The 17,450-nt window shown below is 48.7% G+C and overlaps 1 protein-coding gene across 4 annotated transcripts; it reads left to right on the forward strand.

The window, feature by feature from the left end:
* The first annotated feature begins 675 nt into the window (after positions 1 to 675).
* PANK2 (pantothenate kinase 2) lies at positions 676 to 16,636 on the forward strand. Of its 4 annotated transcripts, none has more exons than XM_085059488.1 (7): positions 676 to 971; positions 8,862 to 9,214; positions 10,356 to 10,609; positions 11,579 to 11,755; positions 11,995 to 12,118; positions 13,350 to 13,475; positions 14,117 to 16,636. In XM_085059488.1, exons 1-7 carry the CDS (start codon positions 761 to 763, stop codon positions 14,165 to 14,167), a joined length of 1,296 nt encoding a protein of 431 aa, XP_084915614.1. In that variant the 5' UTR covers positions 676 to 760; the 3' UTR covers positions 14,168 to 16,636. The 4 variants fall into 4 exon arrangements, with proteins under 4 accessions (XP_084915614.1, XP_084915615.1, XP_084915616.1 ...); XM_085059489.1 differs by lacking the exon at positions 676 to 971 and adding an exon at positions 1,118 to 1,185; XM_085059490.1 differs by lacking the exon at positions 676 to 971 and adding an exon at positions 1,163 to 1,258.
* Positions 16,637 to 17,450: the final 814 nt, after the last annotated feature.

Below are 17,450 nucleotides of genomic sequence, written 5' to 3' on the forward strand. Positions count from 1 at the left end.
AAGTTCTTCCCTGTGCGGGTGGCGAGGCCCTGGCACAGGTTGCCCAGAGAAGCTGTGGCTGCCCCTGGATCCCTGGAAGTGTCCAAGGATAGGATGGACAGAGCTTGGAGCAACCTGGGATAGTGGAAGGTGTCCCTGCTATGGCAAGGGATGGAACGAGATGGTGTTTAAGGTCCCTTCCAAGCCGTGGGGTTCAGGCCCGCCATGGTGCGTGGCAGACCCGCCCCATGTCCGTATGCACCGTCATCTGCATATGCAAATCATATTCAAATCAGCCCCTCCGCGCGGCCCAGCCCAGCCGGCCCTACTGCAGTTCTTCCCTTCGCCCCCCCGCGTTGCCACAGTTACCCGAGCTGTCAATCACTGCGCCTCCTCCCGCCCCGCCCGCTCAGCTCTCTCGCTCATTGGGCAGCTGCCATGTCAATCTTTTTCCAGAGGAGCCCCATAGGCCAGGTCTGTCGCATATCGACCCGCCTCGCCCAGGCGCACGCTTCCCATTGGGCAGCTGCGCTTGTCACTCTACGCGGCCGGGAGCAGGAGGCGGGCCCGGCGCTCCGCAGCCGCGCAATGCCCGCTCCCCATTGGCGGATCCTGCTGTCGCTCAGCGCCGCTGGAGGCGCGGATTGGCGGCCGCCTCGCGAGCTGTCCCGCCCCGCGGGGCCGTGCGGCGCAGGCGCGCCGGGGGCGGTGGCTGCGGCGGTGGCGGCTGAGCGGGGCCGGAGCGGGGCCGGGCGGCCCATGGGGCCGGGCCGCGCTGCCGATGGAGCCGCCGCGCAGCTGTGGCGATGGCGCGGAGGACGAGAAGAAGCCGCGGCGGCGGGGCGGCGGGGCGGACGCCGGGCCCCCCCAGCTGCGGCGGCGGAGCAGCGGCGGCGCGGCGGGCGCGGACAGCGCGGCGGGTCCGCAGCCCCGCGAGGGCGGCGGGGCCGTGAGCCGGCAGCGGCGGGACTCGGTCCGCAAGAACCGCCCGCGTGAGTGCGGGGGAGCGGGAACGGCAGCGAGAGGCGGGGGGGCTCGGGATGGGCAGTGGAAGGGGCGGGATCAGGGTGAGGAGCGCGGTGGGTGGGGCTGCAGGGGTGGGGTCTGGGGAGGTGGGGCGGGGGGGCGACACGGGGACACGGGGACAGCGCCCCGGCGGCGGTGGGATGGGCACGGCACGGCGGGGACACCGTGGGGCGAGCACTGGTACAGCGTGGCCAGCCTGGGGACAGCTCAGTAGGGTGATGACACGGGCACAGCGTGGCCGGAATGGAGCACGGTGGGGACACGGCGGGGTGGTGACTTGTCCAGAGTGGCCGATCTGGGGACAGTATGGAGGGGACGTGGTGCGGTGATGACTTGTCCAACATGGCCAGCCTGGGAAGAGCGCTGTGGGGTGATGGCATGGGCACAGCGTGGCTAGTTTGGGGACAGCACGGTGGGGACACAGTGGGACAGTGACATGGGCTCAGCAGGTTGGGGTGAAGAATGGGACAAGCTGAACTCGAAGAGCTCTGGGAGGTTTGGGGTGAAGCGACACCTGCTTGGTAGGGCAGGACACAGGCTGGGGCTGTGGCAGATGCTGAGGTGCCCAAATTGGGGACCTTGGATGGGAGTGAAGGAAGGGTGACTGGTTACAGAAGGTGACAGAAGGAGCACAGCGGGACACAGCAGGACAGATGAAGGGACCACAATGTGGGGTTGTGGGGCTGGACTGGAAACTGTGAAAGCAAAGCAATGGAGAGCAAAGAGAATGGTTTAAATTCTGGGAGGGAAAAGCCCCACAGGTTTGGCAGGAGCTGGACACAGATCAAACCAGGCTTTCTAAGTTCAAAAAAACCACCCCCATAACCACGTTTGTAAATGTCCTACTGGAAACAGCAAAATGGATGGCAGCCTTCATTTTGGGAGCAGCAGGAGCTGCCGTGCCGGTGCCGTGGCTGTCACTGATTTCAGCCATGTTTGAGGAGGAACTGAGAGATTATTCCTTGACTTCTGCTGGAGTCCTTCCTCCTGGAAGGAAATTGCCATACCCTGAAAATGGAACAGCCTCGGTGTAATTCCTTGCTACCTGCACAGCTGTTAAAAAGATGTGAGCAATAAATCCAGGCTGAAAACAGAGATCAGGATTCTGCTGCATCTCAGCTGTTACTGGCAGTGCTGAGACATTGTTGTTTATTGTATTCATGGGAAGTTTTATGAGTGTTCTTGCTCTTTTTTAGGTTGCTGTTGAAAAAAGGAGCTTCTCTTTTGCCTTTAGTGAGAAAAATAGGAATAGGGATCAGTGAGGCTGTTAATTAGAGACCTGTTAGTTAAAAGGCTGCAGGGACATGAAGGAGATCTCTGGTATGAGAATGAGGGAGGACTTGGAGCTCTGCATTAGGTGATGATTCTCCTCTGCCTTGCTCGGGGCAGTTTGTGTGTCTTCTCTGGAAAATGTGGTTTAAAGTTGGGTGCTGAGAGTGGCATGGGATACTTTAAGGAAAGCAAGTGTTCTGGCAGCTTCCAAGAAGGGATTTGGATCCAGTCTGGGAGGTCAGCATGCTGTGATTCGGGATTACAGTGTAGACTGACTTTCCTAAATGATTCTGGTGATAATTGGAGGAGAAATGTGCTGGAGCAAGTGCATCCCTTAGCAGGGACAATGCCTGATGTCACAGTAAATCATGTTTTGGAGCTAAAATGCTCCATCCCACCTTAAGGAAAACTCAAGCCGAAATGAAAGGAAAGCACTTAATGGGCATGGGATCAAAAATGTCCTACTTTAGCTCCCACTTGTCTGCTGCTGGCATGTGGCACACGAGCTGGGTGACCTTGAGGCTTGTCTTGCCTGGCTGTGCTGGCAGATGCCCTGGCAGATGAGCCCCACTTCCCCAGGAATGAAAGGATTTCAGCAGGCTTGTGATCCTCCTTCTTCCTCGTCACTCTGTGCCTGCAGTGTGCATTTGGGGCTGTTTCACTGCAGAGATCAGGGAAGAGGACTGGATTTGGGATAGATCTGAAATAAACTGTGCACCCAACACCCCAGCTGTGTGCCTTCCTGCTCCTGAGGCTTTTAAATTCCCTGGAAATTTAAATTGCCTGTTTAAAAGTCATGTGGATGTGGTGCTTGGGGACATGGATTAGGGATGAAGATGATAGTGCTGTGTTAACAGGTGCAATTAATCTTGGAGGTCTTTTCCAACCTAAATGATTCTGTGAAATGTGTCTTGGTGCACTTCAGGAGCTTTACTGCAGACAACTGGGTTTTCTGTGTGCCATTGGGAAAAGGTGGCAAGTCAAGGACACTGTCTCTCTCAGAAGGAAGTGAGAAATCCCTGAAAATATGGAGATTTGTTGGAGCTTTGGACTGTTACATTGGGAAGAGGAGCCTGACAGGGTTATTAGAGCAGGCACACATGTCATGCACAAAAACTTTATCAGCTCCAGGGACAACACAGGAAAATTCTTTTCTGGTACTGAATTATCAGTGCCATTATTGAAATCTGCACTTAAAAACTGGACTGGAAAGACCCCAGATGAATAAAGAGAATATTCCCATTATGGTTTTTCAGGAACTGTGGCTGTGGGTGGGGGGAAGTGCCAGGCAGAAATCTGATGATGAACAGGTCATAATGAGCAGGGGAATGTTTTTTTAATGAATCTTTTTTATAACAGAAAGAGATCAGCATTTCAGTTCATCAGCTTTTCCCCTTCCTCCACTCTCTTCTTGCTCCTCCTGGAATCCTGGGATACTCAACAGGGATGAGTTTAGGTTATTTTCCTGGTTAGCAAAATGTGCTTCTCCCTTCTGTAGCTTGTTTGTTCCTGAGGGGAAAAAAAAATCCATTCAACTGATTCCTTTTTTAAAAGTTTCACTATCTTCTGTCAGAATCATGCAAAGACATAATGGACACATGACTTAAAATTTTCAATACAGAAAGTATCAAAGAAAAAGTAAAAATAAAATGCTGTTTTGTCACCTCTTTTGTAGTACAGAATTTAAGCTTTGATGTTTAAATACCTTTTTCTGTTTTGGAATGGCGTATGAAATGTGAATTCCTATCAGAGCCTGTTTTTAGGCATGGGAGGAGGTGTAGACTTAGTGTCACTTTATATTAAATGCTAATGAATTGTATTTTTTTTCTCAGCTGTTAAATTTCCAACATGGTATAACAGTATTAAAATATAATATTGAATATTTCAGAGTAAGCCTAGAGGTGCTGTCACACACTGAACTAAATCATCAGACTGATCTTTTTAGCTCCTGATATAATTGGCTCAGAAGCTAAAGATCACTCTGAAATACAACTCTAGCTGCTTGTTTTGTGATGAAAATCCACCATGGAGATCTTTAATTATATCACCTCTTTCATCTTGACAGTTCTGCAGCTTCCAGAATAAGTCTGTTGAGGGCTTTTTTATTTACACAGTGTCCAGTTTTTATGAAGTAATTTACATATCAGATAAAGGCAATTTCTTTTTATTGCCCTGAAGATCTTACAGTCTGACTGCAAAAGGGATTGGAAAGGAGGTTTGCAGCTCTTGCTGTGGGCACACAGAGTATCCTTGAGCTTTCCTGGGATTATTTAGTCAGAGCTGTGAGCCCTTAACTTTGTTTGCAGACCAGTCTTTTGTTTCTTGCTGCATATCTATAGATCTGCCCCTGAGAAGAAGGTTTGTTTTTAAGACAAAGAGCTGTTTATATGAAAATGTATAGAGAGAGCTGCTTTTAGAACTGTCTGTGCTCAAGGAAGCCTTCAGGACCATCTCGTTCCACCCCCTGCCATGGGCAAGGACACCTTCCATTGGTACAGGTTGCTCCAGCCTGGCCTTGGGGACTTCAGGGATGAGGCAGCCACAGCTTTTCTGCCCAACTCACTGAGAGTGTGGCTTGTGGCTCTCATCCTCCTAAAAAACCAGCAGGGACTTTCTTCAAGGAGAAAGACTGCAGAAGGTTTGGAGCTGAGAGCAGAGGATTTCCTGCCTTTCTTGGAAATGGTGAAACACCCAAGGAATAGCTAAACACTTCCCAGAAGGTGCTGGGCAGGAGGAGAGCCCAGAGGTCCTTACAGTGATGTGCTGTCCTCTGCCAGCCTAGGGATTTGCCATCCTTCCCGTTGTTCTCTCCCTGGGGAGTGCTTGGAAAGGAGACATGTGAGGCTCTTCCCATCCTGGAGAGCTCCAAGTGGCAGCAGGGAGGCGGTGATGAGAGGCAGCATTTGCATTTCCTGCCCTGGCCATTGATGCTCATCTCTGGTTATTCCAGCAGAACCTTCTGACTGAGCAAAATCAGCCTTGGGGATGCCCAGAGGCTCCTGGATGCCAGCAGTTCTCCTGCTGTTCTTCCAGATCTGCAGCAGCTTTCTTTTGAAAAATTGTTTCAGAGGCTTACTAGGGAGAGATCGCTGGATGGCTTTCATCTGCTGGGGAAAAAAAAAAAAAATCAGTGTTTCAAGAGAAATGTTGGTGGCAGATGGTGATGGCGTTGATCCAGGAGAGCTTCCTCCTCCCTCCCTTGGATTTTTCTAGTTCTCAGACGTGGAAGAGCTGTGCTGCCCTGCATGTTCCTGTTGGATGACTTCCTGTAAGTGTCAGGAAAAAAAAAGCCCAGTTCTTCATGTCCTTGGAATAATTTCCTGCTCTTGTTTGTGTGGCATTTCTCTTTCCTGCAAAAAAAGGTTTATAGGGAAGTTCTGTCCCCATAATGGACTGAGTTCTCCAACAGGTGTTACTGTGCAGGGAATCCTTTGCAGCCTGGGAAAGAAGTACTTAATTTTGAGCTCACATGCTTCTTCCTTGGATTCTTAACCTGTGGCTGGGATGTATATAATGAGAGATCCATAATTAACAATCGTTTGGTGTAAGTTAATTACCTTAATAGGCTGTCTTTTCGAATTTATCCCTGGTGACTTAGGGAAGGTACAGCCGAGCTGCTGGCAGATGGAGAACACCAGCTGCTCCATGCAGAGCCTTTCCAGCCAGTGCTACAGAGATGTGTGAGCCAGCTCTGGTCAGGAGTTGTATCCCAGCTAGAAAGGGGTTGAATTTTCTTTTTAGTGCTGAGTAGAGATAGTGACCCCTGAGCCCAGCCTGGCTGCAGCTATGTTGGCATAATTCCTGTTTGCCTGTTGCTGGTGAGACAGATAGTGGATAACTGGTGTGGTTTAACTCCACGCTTGATGTTCTACCCAAATAAAATCTAAATTTGTGTATATTTAAAAATGTAAGGTCTTGGTGGCACTGAGTACAGGATGAAGTTTCCAAGAAGCTGCTCTCTTTGTTTGAGAGCAGGAGAACTGCCTGAGCTGATGGACCCAGGTGGTGTTTGCCCTAAAATCCAGATTTGTGTCGCTGAGTGTAGGAGTTTGGTGTGTGAACTTCACAAACGACTCTAAAACAAATATGTTGCTTTACTGAAGCTGTGCTTGTGCCGCCAGCTGCGTGCTGGGAATTGAGAGCCTGTTAGGCTGGGATGGAGCAGCCCCCTGGCTTTTTCAGGCATATGGCTTCAGAGCACCATGCCTTGGTTTCTGAGTGTTTGTCTTTTGTGCTGCACCTCAGTGAGGCTATCTCTGAGTCCTCATGCTCTGCTCTTTCCCCATTTTTACCCCTGTGTAGCCTGGCAAAGGGAGGTTGGGGGAACATTGTTGTCTAAATAGAACAGTGGGGATGCTTCAGAAAAAAACTAGCGTAGATTTCAGAATGCAGAAATCAAATGGCATGTTCTGACAGGAACAAATGCATTCCAGAAATCATAGAATCATGGAGTGGTTTGGCTGGGAAGGAACCTTAAAGACCACCTACTTCCAACTCCCCTGCCCTGGACAGGGACATCTTCCACTATCCCAGGTTGCTCCAAGCCCCATCCAACCTGGCTTGGGACATTCCAGGGATCCAGGGGCAGCCACAGCTTCTCTGGGCAATCTGTGCCAGGGCCTCATCACCCTCACAGGGAAGGATTTTTTCCTAATATCTAATCTAAATCTTGCTTTTTAGTTTAAAACTATTCCCCTTTGTCTTGTCACTATCTGCCTGTGTAAAAGTCCTTGGATTGCTCCTGCTCCCTCCCTCTGTTGGGCTGCCATTCAGATTCCTTTCCCTTTCATTCATGAAAAGTTATTTTTGTGTCTCTTCTTGTTTGAAGTAAATGCCTCAGAAATGGGGGGTGATTGGGATTTGGATATGTCTCCGAAAATAGAGCTTGCATCTTCTTTCAAGATTTCCTTTGGTGATGGTTGGGGGTGGCCTCTGTGGAAATACATAAAAATAACTTGGTGGATTAAAAATACTGTGGGGAGCTGCCGGTGCCAGCAGCTTCTGGGAGCTGGAAAGCTCTGGAATGGTCTGTACATCCACCAGATAAATCTGCCTTGGAGAGAACATGTCCTCCAACCTGTCAGGCTGGCGCCTGTGCAAAGATTGTTCTCTGAAGAACCTGACATGAGGGATTCCTGCTCCAAAGGCAGAGGAACAAGGGCTTCTCCATGTTCCATCCTTATCTGTGTGCAGATAAGGAATTGTACTAAAACCCGAGATCCTCTTTTGCAGAGGAATGTTGGTAACATCTATGTTACCATAGTGTGTGTGTCCAGGAGTGTGTCCAGGGAAGGGAACAGAGCTGGGGAATGGGCTGGAACTGCATAGGGAGCTGGAGGAGCTCAGCCTGGAGAAAAGGAGGCTCAGGGGGACCTTCTGGCTCTGTACAACTGCTGACAGGAGGGGACAGCCTGGGGGATCAGGCTCTGATCCCAGGGAACAGGGACAGGAGGAGAGGGAACAGCCTCAAGCTGTGCTAGGGGAGGTTTAGATTGGGATATTAGATAAATTTCTTCATGGAAAAAGGTGTCCAGCCCTAGCACAGCTGCTCAGGGCACTGGTGGAGTCACCATCCCTGGAGGAATTTAAAAGCCCTATGAATGTGGCACTTGGGGACATAGGGTAGTGGTGGCCTTGGCAGTGCTGGGTTAATGGTTGGGATTGTGGAGGTCTTTTCCAACCTTTATGATTCTATGATTGAGGTTTATTTTCTAAAAGTTCCTTTTTTCCTTCTGGAACACACCCTAAGGGTTGAATCCTGCTCCCCTAAGCCCTAACATGTGGCTACATTTTTCCCTTTGCTCTGGAGCCTTTGCATCTCGTTAGCTCCAGCCTCTCCTTTAGCTCATTAATAGTGATATTAATCTGTTCCAGTTCCCAGCTCTAATCTCAGATTCCATCAGATCAGGGGTTTCTCTTGATCTTTTCCAAGAAGCTCATTATCTAACACAGCTGTAAATGTTGCTGGGCCTGACACTGATGCATATTTTGTACCATGGGGGAATTTGACTAATAAAATAATCCAATTAGACATTTGTTTTTGTCTCCCTGCGGCATCTTAGAGTGCTTGTCTACCTCAGCTCCGTGTTGTAATTAGGGAATGTTTGTACATCCCTTTGATGTAAAAGCACTGGTGTTATCCATGGCTCTGGCTCTGGTTCAGAACTTGGGAAAAGGAATGGCTGGGGATTAAACCTGCGGCAGGATCTGGCAGGGGTATGGTTGCTGTCAGACCTGCAGGGGGGATTTCAGTGTCTGAGTGTTGTACAGCAAATATTCGGAGCTCCTGAACGTGAGGGATCTCCAAACAGGAGCTGTGCTCACGTTGGAGGAGTCTCTCATCAAAGACAACATTCCTGAAAATGTAGGGACCACATGGGTCCTTAGAGATCTGCACGATTTAGTTAATTTTATAACTATTTTCATAGAATCACAGGATGGTTTGGGTGGGAAGACCAAAAAGACCTTGAATGCCATCGAATTCCAACCCCCTGCCATGGGTAGGGACACCTTCCTCTAGAAGGGTGCTCATGCTATGTCTCTGCCTCACCCTGTCTCATTTTCTCTTTATCTCCTCTCTCCAGTCTTCCCCTGGTTTGGCTTGGACATCGGAGGGACCTTAGTCAAGCTGGTTTATTTTGAACCCAAGGACATCACCGCCGAAGAGGAAGAGGAAGAAGTGGAAAACCTGAAAAGCATCCGCAAATACCTGACATCAAACGTAGCCTATGGCTCCACAGGCATTCGGGATGTGCACCTTGAGCTCAAGGACCTTACCCTGTGTGGACGTAAAGGCAATCTGCACTTTATACGCTTTCCTACTCATGACATGCCTGCTTTTATCCAAATGGGAAGCGAAAAGCACTTCTCGAGCCTCCATACTACCTTATGTGCCACGGGAGGTGGAGCGTACAAATTTGAGCAGGACTTTCGCACAGTAGGCATTTTTGGCTTCTATACCATTAGGATCTGGTAGTGACGTTTCTTTGAAGGCTTAAAACTAGAAAACTTTCTCTAAAACTTCTCCAAATCTTCATTTTGATGCTGTCCCTAACTCCAGTTAAACTTGGCGTGTGGAGTCAAGTTGGCATCTCCAAATTAAAACACTTTCTGCCCTGAACGTAACTCTGAAATGATTCACTAATGATCTTTCTTACAAATCTTCCTCTCTATCTGTAATCTCTGTGCTAATCTCAGTCTTGTGGGTTTTTTTTTTTCCTCATTGCTGTCTTTTTCCTGCTTTATTTTCTTCCTTTGCTCACCTGGTTTCATTTCTAACAGCTGTGTGAATTGAGCTGGTTGAGGTTCAGGCAGATTTGGTGGTAAATGTAACTGTCAGAATTTCATAGTTGGGGTTTGACATCATCATGTGACTTCATTCTAAGTGGGATCCTTGTTCATGGAAAAATGTGTGTGGTAAATACTTCATTTAGTCAGGGCTTGGAAAAATGCAAATAAAGAGGCTTTTATAGAATCATTGAGAGTGAAAAGCCCTCTAAGATCATCAAGTCCAGCTATTCCCAAGGCCATCACTCACCCATGTCCCCAAGTGCCACATCTGCAGAGTTTTTAAATCCATCCAGGGATGGGGACTCACCACTGCCCTGGACAGCACAACCCTTTCTGTGAAGAAATTTTTCCTGATACCAGTTTTGTGTGGTTGAGGCAGTGAAATGAGGGGAAAACGATTTTGCAACTTCCTCACCTTTTTTTGATGTTCCTCTGGATGGGTTTTGTGGGATATTTTGGTCAGGCACTCTAAGCCCCTCCTCATTTTTCCTGGCTTTTCACACCAGTGCTCAGCATCGGGCCTAAATCAGGCCTGTGGGAATTGCTGGAATTCACACTGAGTCCATCTGTGGATCCAGATGGTTTTTTTCCCTGTTCCACACCTGAGGGCTGGGGTATTTCAGAGTCCTTGTGCTCTCCTGTGATCTGTTCTCCCCCAGCCTCTGCAGGGAGCATGGAGATAGCTGGATTGAGCTAGCAGTGAATGCATTTTTCCAGCCCTGAGCATAAACCCTTCAAATCCCTGGCTGCTTCTTCAATATTCCTCTTTTTTTTTTCCTTCCCACCAGATGGGTGACCTTGAGCTTTGTAAGCTCGATGAGCTGGATTGCCTTGTTAAAGGAGTGTTGTACATCGACTCCGTGGGGTTCAATGGACACTCTGAGTGTTACTATTTTGAGAACCCAACGGATGCTGAGAGGTGCCAGAAGCTCCCATTCAACCTGGAGAATCCTTATCCTCTCCTTCTGGTGAACATTGGCTCAGGGGTTAGCATTTTGGCTGTTTATTCCAAAGACAACTATAAACGGGTAACAGGCACCAGGTGAGTGCTGGGGGTGGTAAAGAGGGTTTGATTTGAGGGTCTGAAATGTATTTCTGCTTTATAAAATTGCATTTTCAGGGGCAAACTGCAATAAAGCTGGTGGGAATGACCAAGCTCCTGCCCTTACTGCAGTCCCTTCTCCCTGCCAAAGATCCCTCCTGGCAGGGAAGATCTGGATTTCATGTTTTTGTGTCTTTACTGCAGCCAGTCTGTATTTAAACTGTTTTTACTGCTGCAGGAATTTAAGGGCTTTATTTATTTATTTATTGAGATCACATTGTTTGGGATTGTTAACAACTCCTAGCTTTAATCCAAGAAGTTAAGGTTTCCATCCTGACTTCCAAAAGTTGCCTGGTTTTGGTGGAAGGGATAATGGCATAGCAAGAATTCCCCAGTGCTTGTCCATCTTGAAGATGTGGCTCCTGTGTCCTGGCAAAGCCAAAGAGTTATCTGGCTGTAAGCTTTCCTGAATTCCCTGAAAAGTGATAGTAGTAATAATAATGATAATAATGATGGTAATGATGATAATTATAATAGTGGTAGTAGTAATTATTTTAAAGCTCCTCAGTACAGTTCTTACTGTACATCATTGTTGGTATCTGTGAAGTGTAAAGTGAACAGGACACAACTTTTTCCCCAGCTTTTGGATAGCTGCCCTAACACTCAAGTTACTCCTCAGGACTAATATTTATTTTAAGATTAACATCTCTGAGTGCTGGAAAGAAGGTGGACAGTGTAAAATAAGAAAATCAATGCCTTATTTGCCATCATGGCCTGTGCAGAAGGCTGTGAGGGTGAGGGATTCCTTCCAGGCTGTAAATTATATGAGAGCAACAGACTTCAAGGAAAATGCTGCTCTTCCAAGATGATTCTCCCTGAAAAATCAAGCCAGGAATGGGGTGATCTGAACCAACTGGGATGCAGAGCTGAACAATCTGAGCTTTCATTTTCCTTTTGCTTTCCTTGCAGCCTTGGAGGGGGAACCTTCTTTGGCCTGTGCTGCCTTCTGACAGGCTGCTCCACGTTCGAGGAGGCGCTGGAGATGGCATCCCTCGGGGACAGCACCAAAGTGGACAAACTGGTGCGGGACATCTACGGCGGAGACTACGAGCGCTTCGGGCTGCCAGGCTGGGCTGTGGCATCCAGGTAACGCCCTGCCTGCTTCTCACTTCAGTTTGATTTCCAGTGGGGATGCTGCAAGGATGGGAAAGTGGATTTTGGTGCTTTATGGGAGCAGTCATTCCTAGGAGATCTAAGTTATTGATGGCAATGCTTTTTAAAGTTAGAAATTGATCCTTCAGGGTGAATCACTTTGGTTAAATTAGCTCTTCCTGTTTTCTCCTGGAATTGTGATGGGAACTTTAACCCCCAAACTGTCTTTACAGCTTTGGAAACATGATGAGCAAGGAGAAGAGGGAATCTGTCAGCAAAGAGGACCTGGCCAGGGCCACTCTGATCACCATCACCAACAACATTGGCTCCATAGCGCGGATGTGTGCCCTTAATGAGGTATTTTGGGAATCTCTTCCCTTGCTGCCTGCCTGAAACATCACCTGTGTGCTGCTGCCTGCTTGAGGAACAGCTCTGGGCACCTCTGGGAGAGGAGGAAAGGAGGGACAGAGGGTGCAGAGGTTGGATATCTTCTGCTGTGTTGTTTGTACGAGTTGCTCTGGATTTCTTGGCCAACCCCCACCACTGCCACGGCCGTTGCTGGATCTTTGTGCTTTCAGCTTCTTTACAGTGCTGCCTTGTTGCATTCATGTCAAGCAGCATTGTACAGGGCTATGAAAGAGCAGAGACATGCTCTGCACTCCATCCTGAGCCTGCTGCCATGGGATTGCCCAACAGAATCCAGTGTCCACCTGGCTCCCCTGCCTCTATATTTACCTTCATTGCAGCCAAAACGAGGCAAGACATGTCCTAAACAGCCTTGCTCGTAATAAATCTGCTGATTCCTTGCTCTGGAGCTCAGCTGAATGAAAAGAGGATCCTGAATAGTTCAGGGGAAGTGTTAATCAGTGTGGGGAGGGAAGGAAAATCAATACAAGGATGTGAGTGCAGGAGCAGGTAAGACTTGATTCCTCAGTAAGAGGAGAAACTGAATTATTTTCTTGGAGAACAAGAAAGCTTCAGGCTTGGATTGGGAGAACTATTTTGGGATGGAAGAGTTAGGCTGAATGTCTGGTTTAAATCCAAAATACCACTACTTGGTTGGTCTTTTCCTTTCTTTAAAAATTGTGTTGACTGTAGACTCCTGATTAGGTTTTTTTCTGCGTTTTAACAGTAGAGTCACTCAGCTATTTCATGATGACTCAAAGGCCAGAGCTGGGAGGAGAGGGGGGAGATGGCTCTTAATAATCAGTGTTCAAGGCAGTATAAGGTTTTCATAGGAAAATCAGCCATTTTTTTCAAACTTCTAAGTTAGAAAGGCTGTAGTTTGGCCTCAGAATTTCTGGATAGTGTGGAATAATCTGAGGAAGAGCCTGGCTTAAAATGACCTGGTCCTGCTTTCTGATGGAGTTGTGGCTGGTTTTCTGCAGATCCTGCCAGACAGTTCCAGCAGGCACTTAATTCATAAAATCTCAGAACCATTTAGACTGGAAAAGTCCTTTAAGATCATCAGCTCCAGCCATTCCCCCAGCACTGCCAAGGCCACACTGACCCATGTCCCCAAGTGCCACATCCACATGGCTTTTAAATGTAGGCTTAATATTCCTTTTTTTCCCCTTAACACTTGCAGAACATCAACCGTGTGGTGTTCGTGGGTAACTTCCTTCGGATCAACACCATCTCCATGAGGCTCCTGGCCTATGCCCTGGACTACTGGTCAAAGGGACAGTTGAAAGCACTTTTCTTGGAACATGAGGTGAAATTCCTTTTAAAAATTTATTTTGTCTCTTGGCAAAATGCAGATTCTTGGAGCGCTCTGGAAACAGCCACGTGGAGCTGTTGGGTGCACGCAGTGCAGGAGGTTCTCAGGGCTTTGCTGCTACAGCCACAGCTATGTTTATTTTATTTTATATTTTATGAAATACCTTCCTGTAGTTGTATCTTTCTGCTGTCCTTTATATGTTGTTAAATTACACCATGTGTGTAATAGCCTGGAGAAAGGAAGGCTCCAGGAAGACTTTCCAGTGCCTAAAGGGGCTCCAGGAGAGCTGCAGAGGGACTTGGGACAAGGGCCTGGAGTGACAGGACAAGAGGGAATGGCTTCCCAGTGCCAGAGGGCAGGGATAGATGGGATATTGGGAAGGAATTGTTCCTGTGAGGGTGGGGAGGCTCTGGCACAGGGTGCCCAGAGAAGCTTGGAACTGTCCAAGGCCAGGTTGGACAGGGCTTGGAGCACCCTGGGATAGAGGAAGGTGTCCCTGCCCATAGCGGGGATGGAGCTGGATGATCTTTAAGGTCTCTCCCAACCCAACCATTCCATGATTCCATGGGTATTGCTGTTCCTGTGTCAGGTCTGTGCCCATGAATTTTCAACAGATGTTCCCATCTCCTCCTCAGGGTTACTTCGGTGCAGTCGGTGCTCTCCTGGGACTCCTAGACTCAGCCTGACTCCGTGCAGGATCTGTGTTGGACCTGTGGATTCAGGGCACTCCCTGGGCCACTGAGCCTGTGCTTAGGGGTCACTGAGCCCACATTTCGTGTCACAGCCCCTGCTGGGACTGTTCTGCTGCCGTGGCCTGTTGGGACAGCTCAGGGATGGGTGTTCCTAACAGTTGAAATCCATCTGGGATTACAGCGCAGGTTTGTTCCAAAGGATGTGGTTGGAATACACTGGCTGGACATGGGAGTGTATGGGAAGGTCTGTGGGGCATTCCAGTCACAAGAAATTGCCCTTTTTAGGGAGTTTACTGCATTTTACTGCATGGTGGTGACAAAGCAGAGCATGGGCATTGTGCTTCTTTCACTGGGATCCCTTGGAGTGCCGAGTGCCCAGGTCAGTTCTGTGTTCACAGAGGTTCTCCATGTGCTGGAAAATGGTCTGGAAAGGGGGCGAAGCATCAGCACAGCTGTGCTGTCAGCCAGGCTTTGTCCCTGTTCCACACATCCTTATCTCTGTCCTAGGGATGGAAGGTACAGCACAGCTCTGTGCCTCAGGGTGATTCCCATTTCAGCCTCCAGCACTCCTGCACAGCCCTCAACACCCTTTGGGATGGTGTTAGGGTTATCTGTCAGCCTCCAGCCTCAAGATCTAAATTTGAGGATGGAATAGGGATATTTATTGTTTGTTTGTCTGGGATTTTCTCTCTGTTACCAAACTGGGCTGCACAGAACTCCACCAAAGAGACACTTCCTTCAGTCACGCTCGGATCTCTAGTATTTCATGTTACATTTATTAATGGCCACACTCCTGTCATTTTGGGGGAATTCTCCCCTTTCCATGCATGCTGTACTCCCTCATTTCCCTGTGCATGCTGCCACACAGCCTGTGAGCAGGATACTGTGGTGTGGAGCCCCGTGGAAGTTTCACCCTCAGGATGGGGGTTGGAGTGGATCCTGCACGCTCAATAAACACTCTCTCAAAGCAACGAGGTATCTGCACCTTCCCTGGGGACGTGAGCTCATGGAGGTAACTTTGAAAGTGCTCTGGCTTCCCAGCGAGCAGCTCCATGGAGCACAGGGAAATCTGTTCAGATGCTTCAGATGAGGCCACTTGTGTTGGGGTTTATACCAGGATATTGGAATGACCAACACCCTGGACTCCAGGATGTCATTTACAGTCCTGGTTTCTCCCAGAAAAAAAAATTTCCAGCTCTTTGATCCCATGTGAGCCTCGCTGGAAGTGCTGAACAGCCCTGTGTCCTTCCCTCCCTTGTGAATCCCACCTAGCTCTGCCTGCTGCTGTATGATCTGAGCACTCACAAGGTGGTTCCTGGTGTGGTGCCTCCGTCTGAAAATGGGGCAAACTGCAGATTCAGAGGGTGTTTGCTTTGCTGGGTAGGTTTGTGTTTTTATCTAAACAGCTGAGGTGGAATTATGGACACAGCCAGGGATTTGATAACAGTAAAATAAGGGAAAGAGTGCAGGGCTCATGTGGAAGGTGACCTTCCACAAGGTCACAAAAATAAACACAAAATGTTTATTTTCCTGCAGACTAACACAGGTTTCAGTTGAGTCCTGCTCTGTGTGCCCTAAGGTGGTACTGGAAAGATGAGAGCTTGGAGCAGAATCATACAGCTCAGGGAATGCATTGGGTTGGAAGGAACATTAAATCCCATCTCATTCCACCCCGTTCCATGGAGAGGGACACCTTTCACCATCCCTGGTTGCTCCAGGCCCCATCCAACCTGGCATTCCAGGGATGGGGCAGCCACAGCTTCTCTGGGCAGCCTGTTTGGGATCAGTTGAATTCAAGACCTCATTCATTCTTCATTTCTTGTGACACCACACAAAAGGTTCCCAAACTCGGTGCATGAAAAACATCTCCATTTCCAGAGTGTTGACTGAAGGTTTCTATACTCAGCTCTTGCTGTACCACCTGAAACTTAACACACACGACCTGGGTGGCCTTTCACCCACCCTCATGGCCAAAACTCACAGAGAAGGCACAGAAACCTTGGCTTTTTGGAATGTTGGTGTGCCTGAGACCTGTGTGGCTCCTTGATGTAATAGGCTGGGCTGGGGAGGGTGTGTAAATCCTTGGGAGAGCCAGGAAAATCCTGGCTTTTATTAATCACAGCAGCCTTGGGAGCTGAGGGCTGACAGCAGAAGCCACCTTGATGTGGTTCTGCTGTGGAGAGCTAGGAAATCTCTGCAGGGCTGGGAATTCCCAGCAGCAATCCCACAGCCTGATCCACCACAGTCCCTGGTGTCCCTGGGCACAGCATCCTGCAAGTTTTCCACATCCTCACTCTGTACATGTGCGTGTGTAACTCCTTTTTCTCTGGATTTTTGAGTAGATCCAGCACGGTTTGATCCCTGCACCAAAGTTCCTGGCTTATTGTCTATCCTTTTTTTGTAAACTGCTTGGTTTTTTTTTCTTGTTATAAAATATTACAGTTGTTTTTTATATGCTTCAAACCATTTGTTTGCTTCTTATCTCGTTCTTGGACCTCCAGCACAGTGGGACAGACAGTGGTGGGAATGAGCAGGAATGTGCTGGGGAAATTGGGGTCAACCACTTGGGTTTTAGGAAAATCATTGTTGGCAATCCTTGATTGTTTTTGCCTCCCTGCATGTTCTGGGCTCTGGGAATCAGTTGCATTTCAAAGCATTCTAAAGGAGGGGGAAAAATTTAAAAAGCACTGCTTATTCTGGGAGAAATTGCAGCGTTTTTGGCTTTGATGAAAAACTTCATTGCTGATTGTTGGTAAGGATGATAGGAATGGGATTGGTGGTGGGGGTGCAGCATCAATCCAGAGCAGAAGTTGTGGGGTGGAAGCGCCAAAAATAACTATTTTGTGCAGCTTGGTGGGACTTTGTCCCAGCAGTGGGAATTGTCACCCAGCGAGCTCATCATCCCAAAAACAGGTGGAAGGACAGCCAGGTGCTCAGTCCTTGTGGATCCTTCTGGAGAAGGTGAACAGAACACTGGGAGAATGGTTTTCCAGTGCCAGAGGGCAGGGTTAGGTGGGATATTGGGAAGGAATTCCTGGCTGTGAGGGTGGGAAGGCCCTGGCACAGGGTGCCCAGAGAAGCTGTGGCTGCCCCTGGATCCCAGGAAATGTCCAAGGCCAGGCTGGACAGGGCTTGGAGCAGCCTGGGATAGTGGGAGGTGTCCCTGCCCAGGGCAGGGGGTGAAAGGGGATGGATTTTGAAGTCCCTACTAATGCATGGTTCCATGGTTTCGGTGCTGTCCAGGTGGGATCTGGCACTAGAGGGCAGCAGCCCCGCG

The sequence above is a fragment of the Lichenostomus cassidix genome, chromosome 4, assembly GCF_008360975.1.
Source record: "Lichenostomus cassidix isolate B80296 chromosome 4, HeHo_3.0, whole genome shotgun sequence".
In the NCBI taxonomy this organism is placed as follows: Eukaryota; Metazoa; Chordata; class Aves; order Passeriformes; family Meliphagidae; genus Lichenostomus; species Lichenostomus cassidix.

Excerpts from the sequence above, each read along its gene's own strand:
- PANK2 (XM_085059488.1), top strand. The coding sequence starts at position 761 with ATGGAGCCGCCGCGCAGCTGTGGCGATGGCGCGGAGGACGAGAAGAAG. Across the intron at positions 972-8,861 it reads GGTCCGCAAGAACCGCCCGC|TCTTCCCCTGGTTTGGCTTG; the intron begins GTGAGTGCGGGG and ends TCCTCTCTCCAG. Across the intron at positions 9,215-10,355 it reads TTGAGCAGGACTTTCGCACA|ATGGGTGACCTTGAGCTTTG; the intron begins GTAGGCATTTTT and ends CCTTCCCACCAG.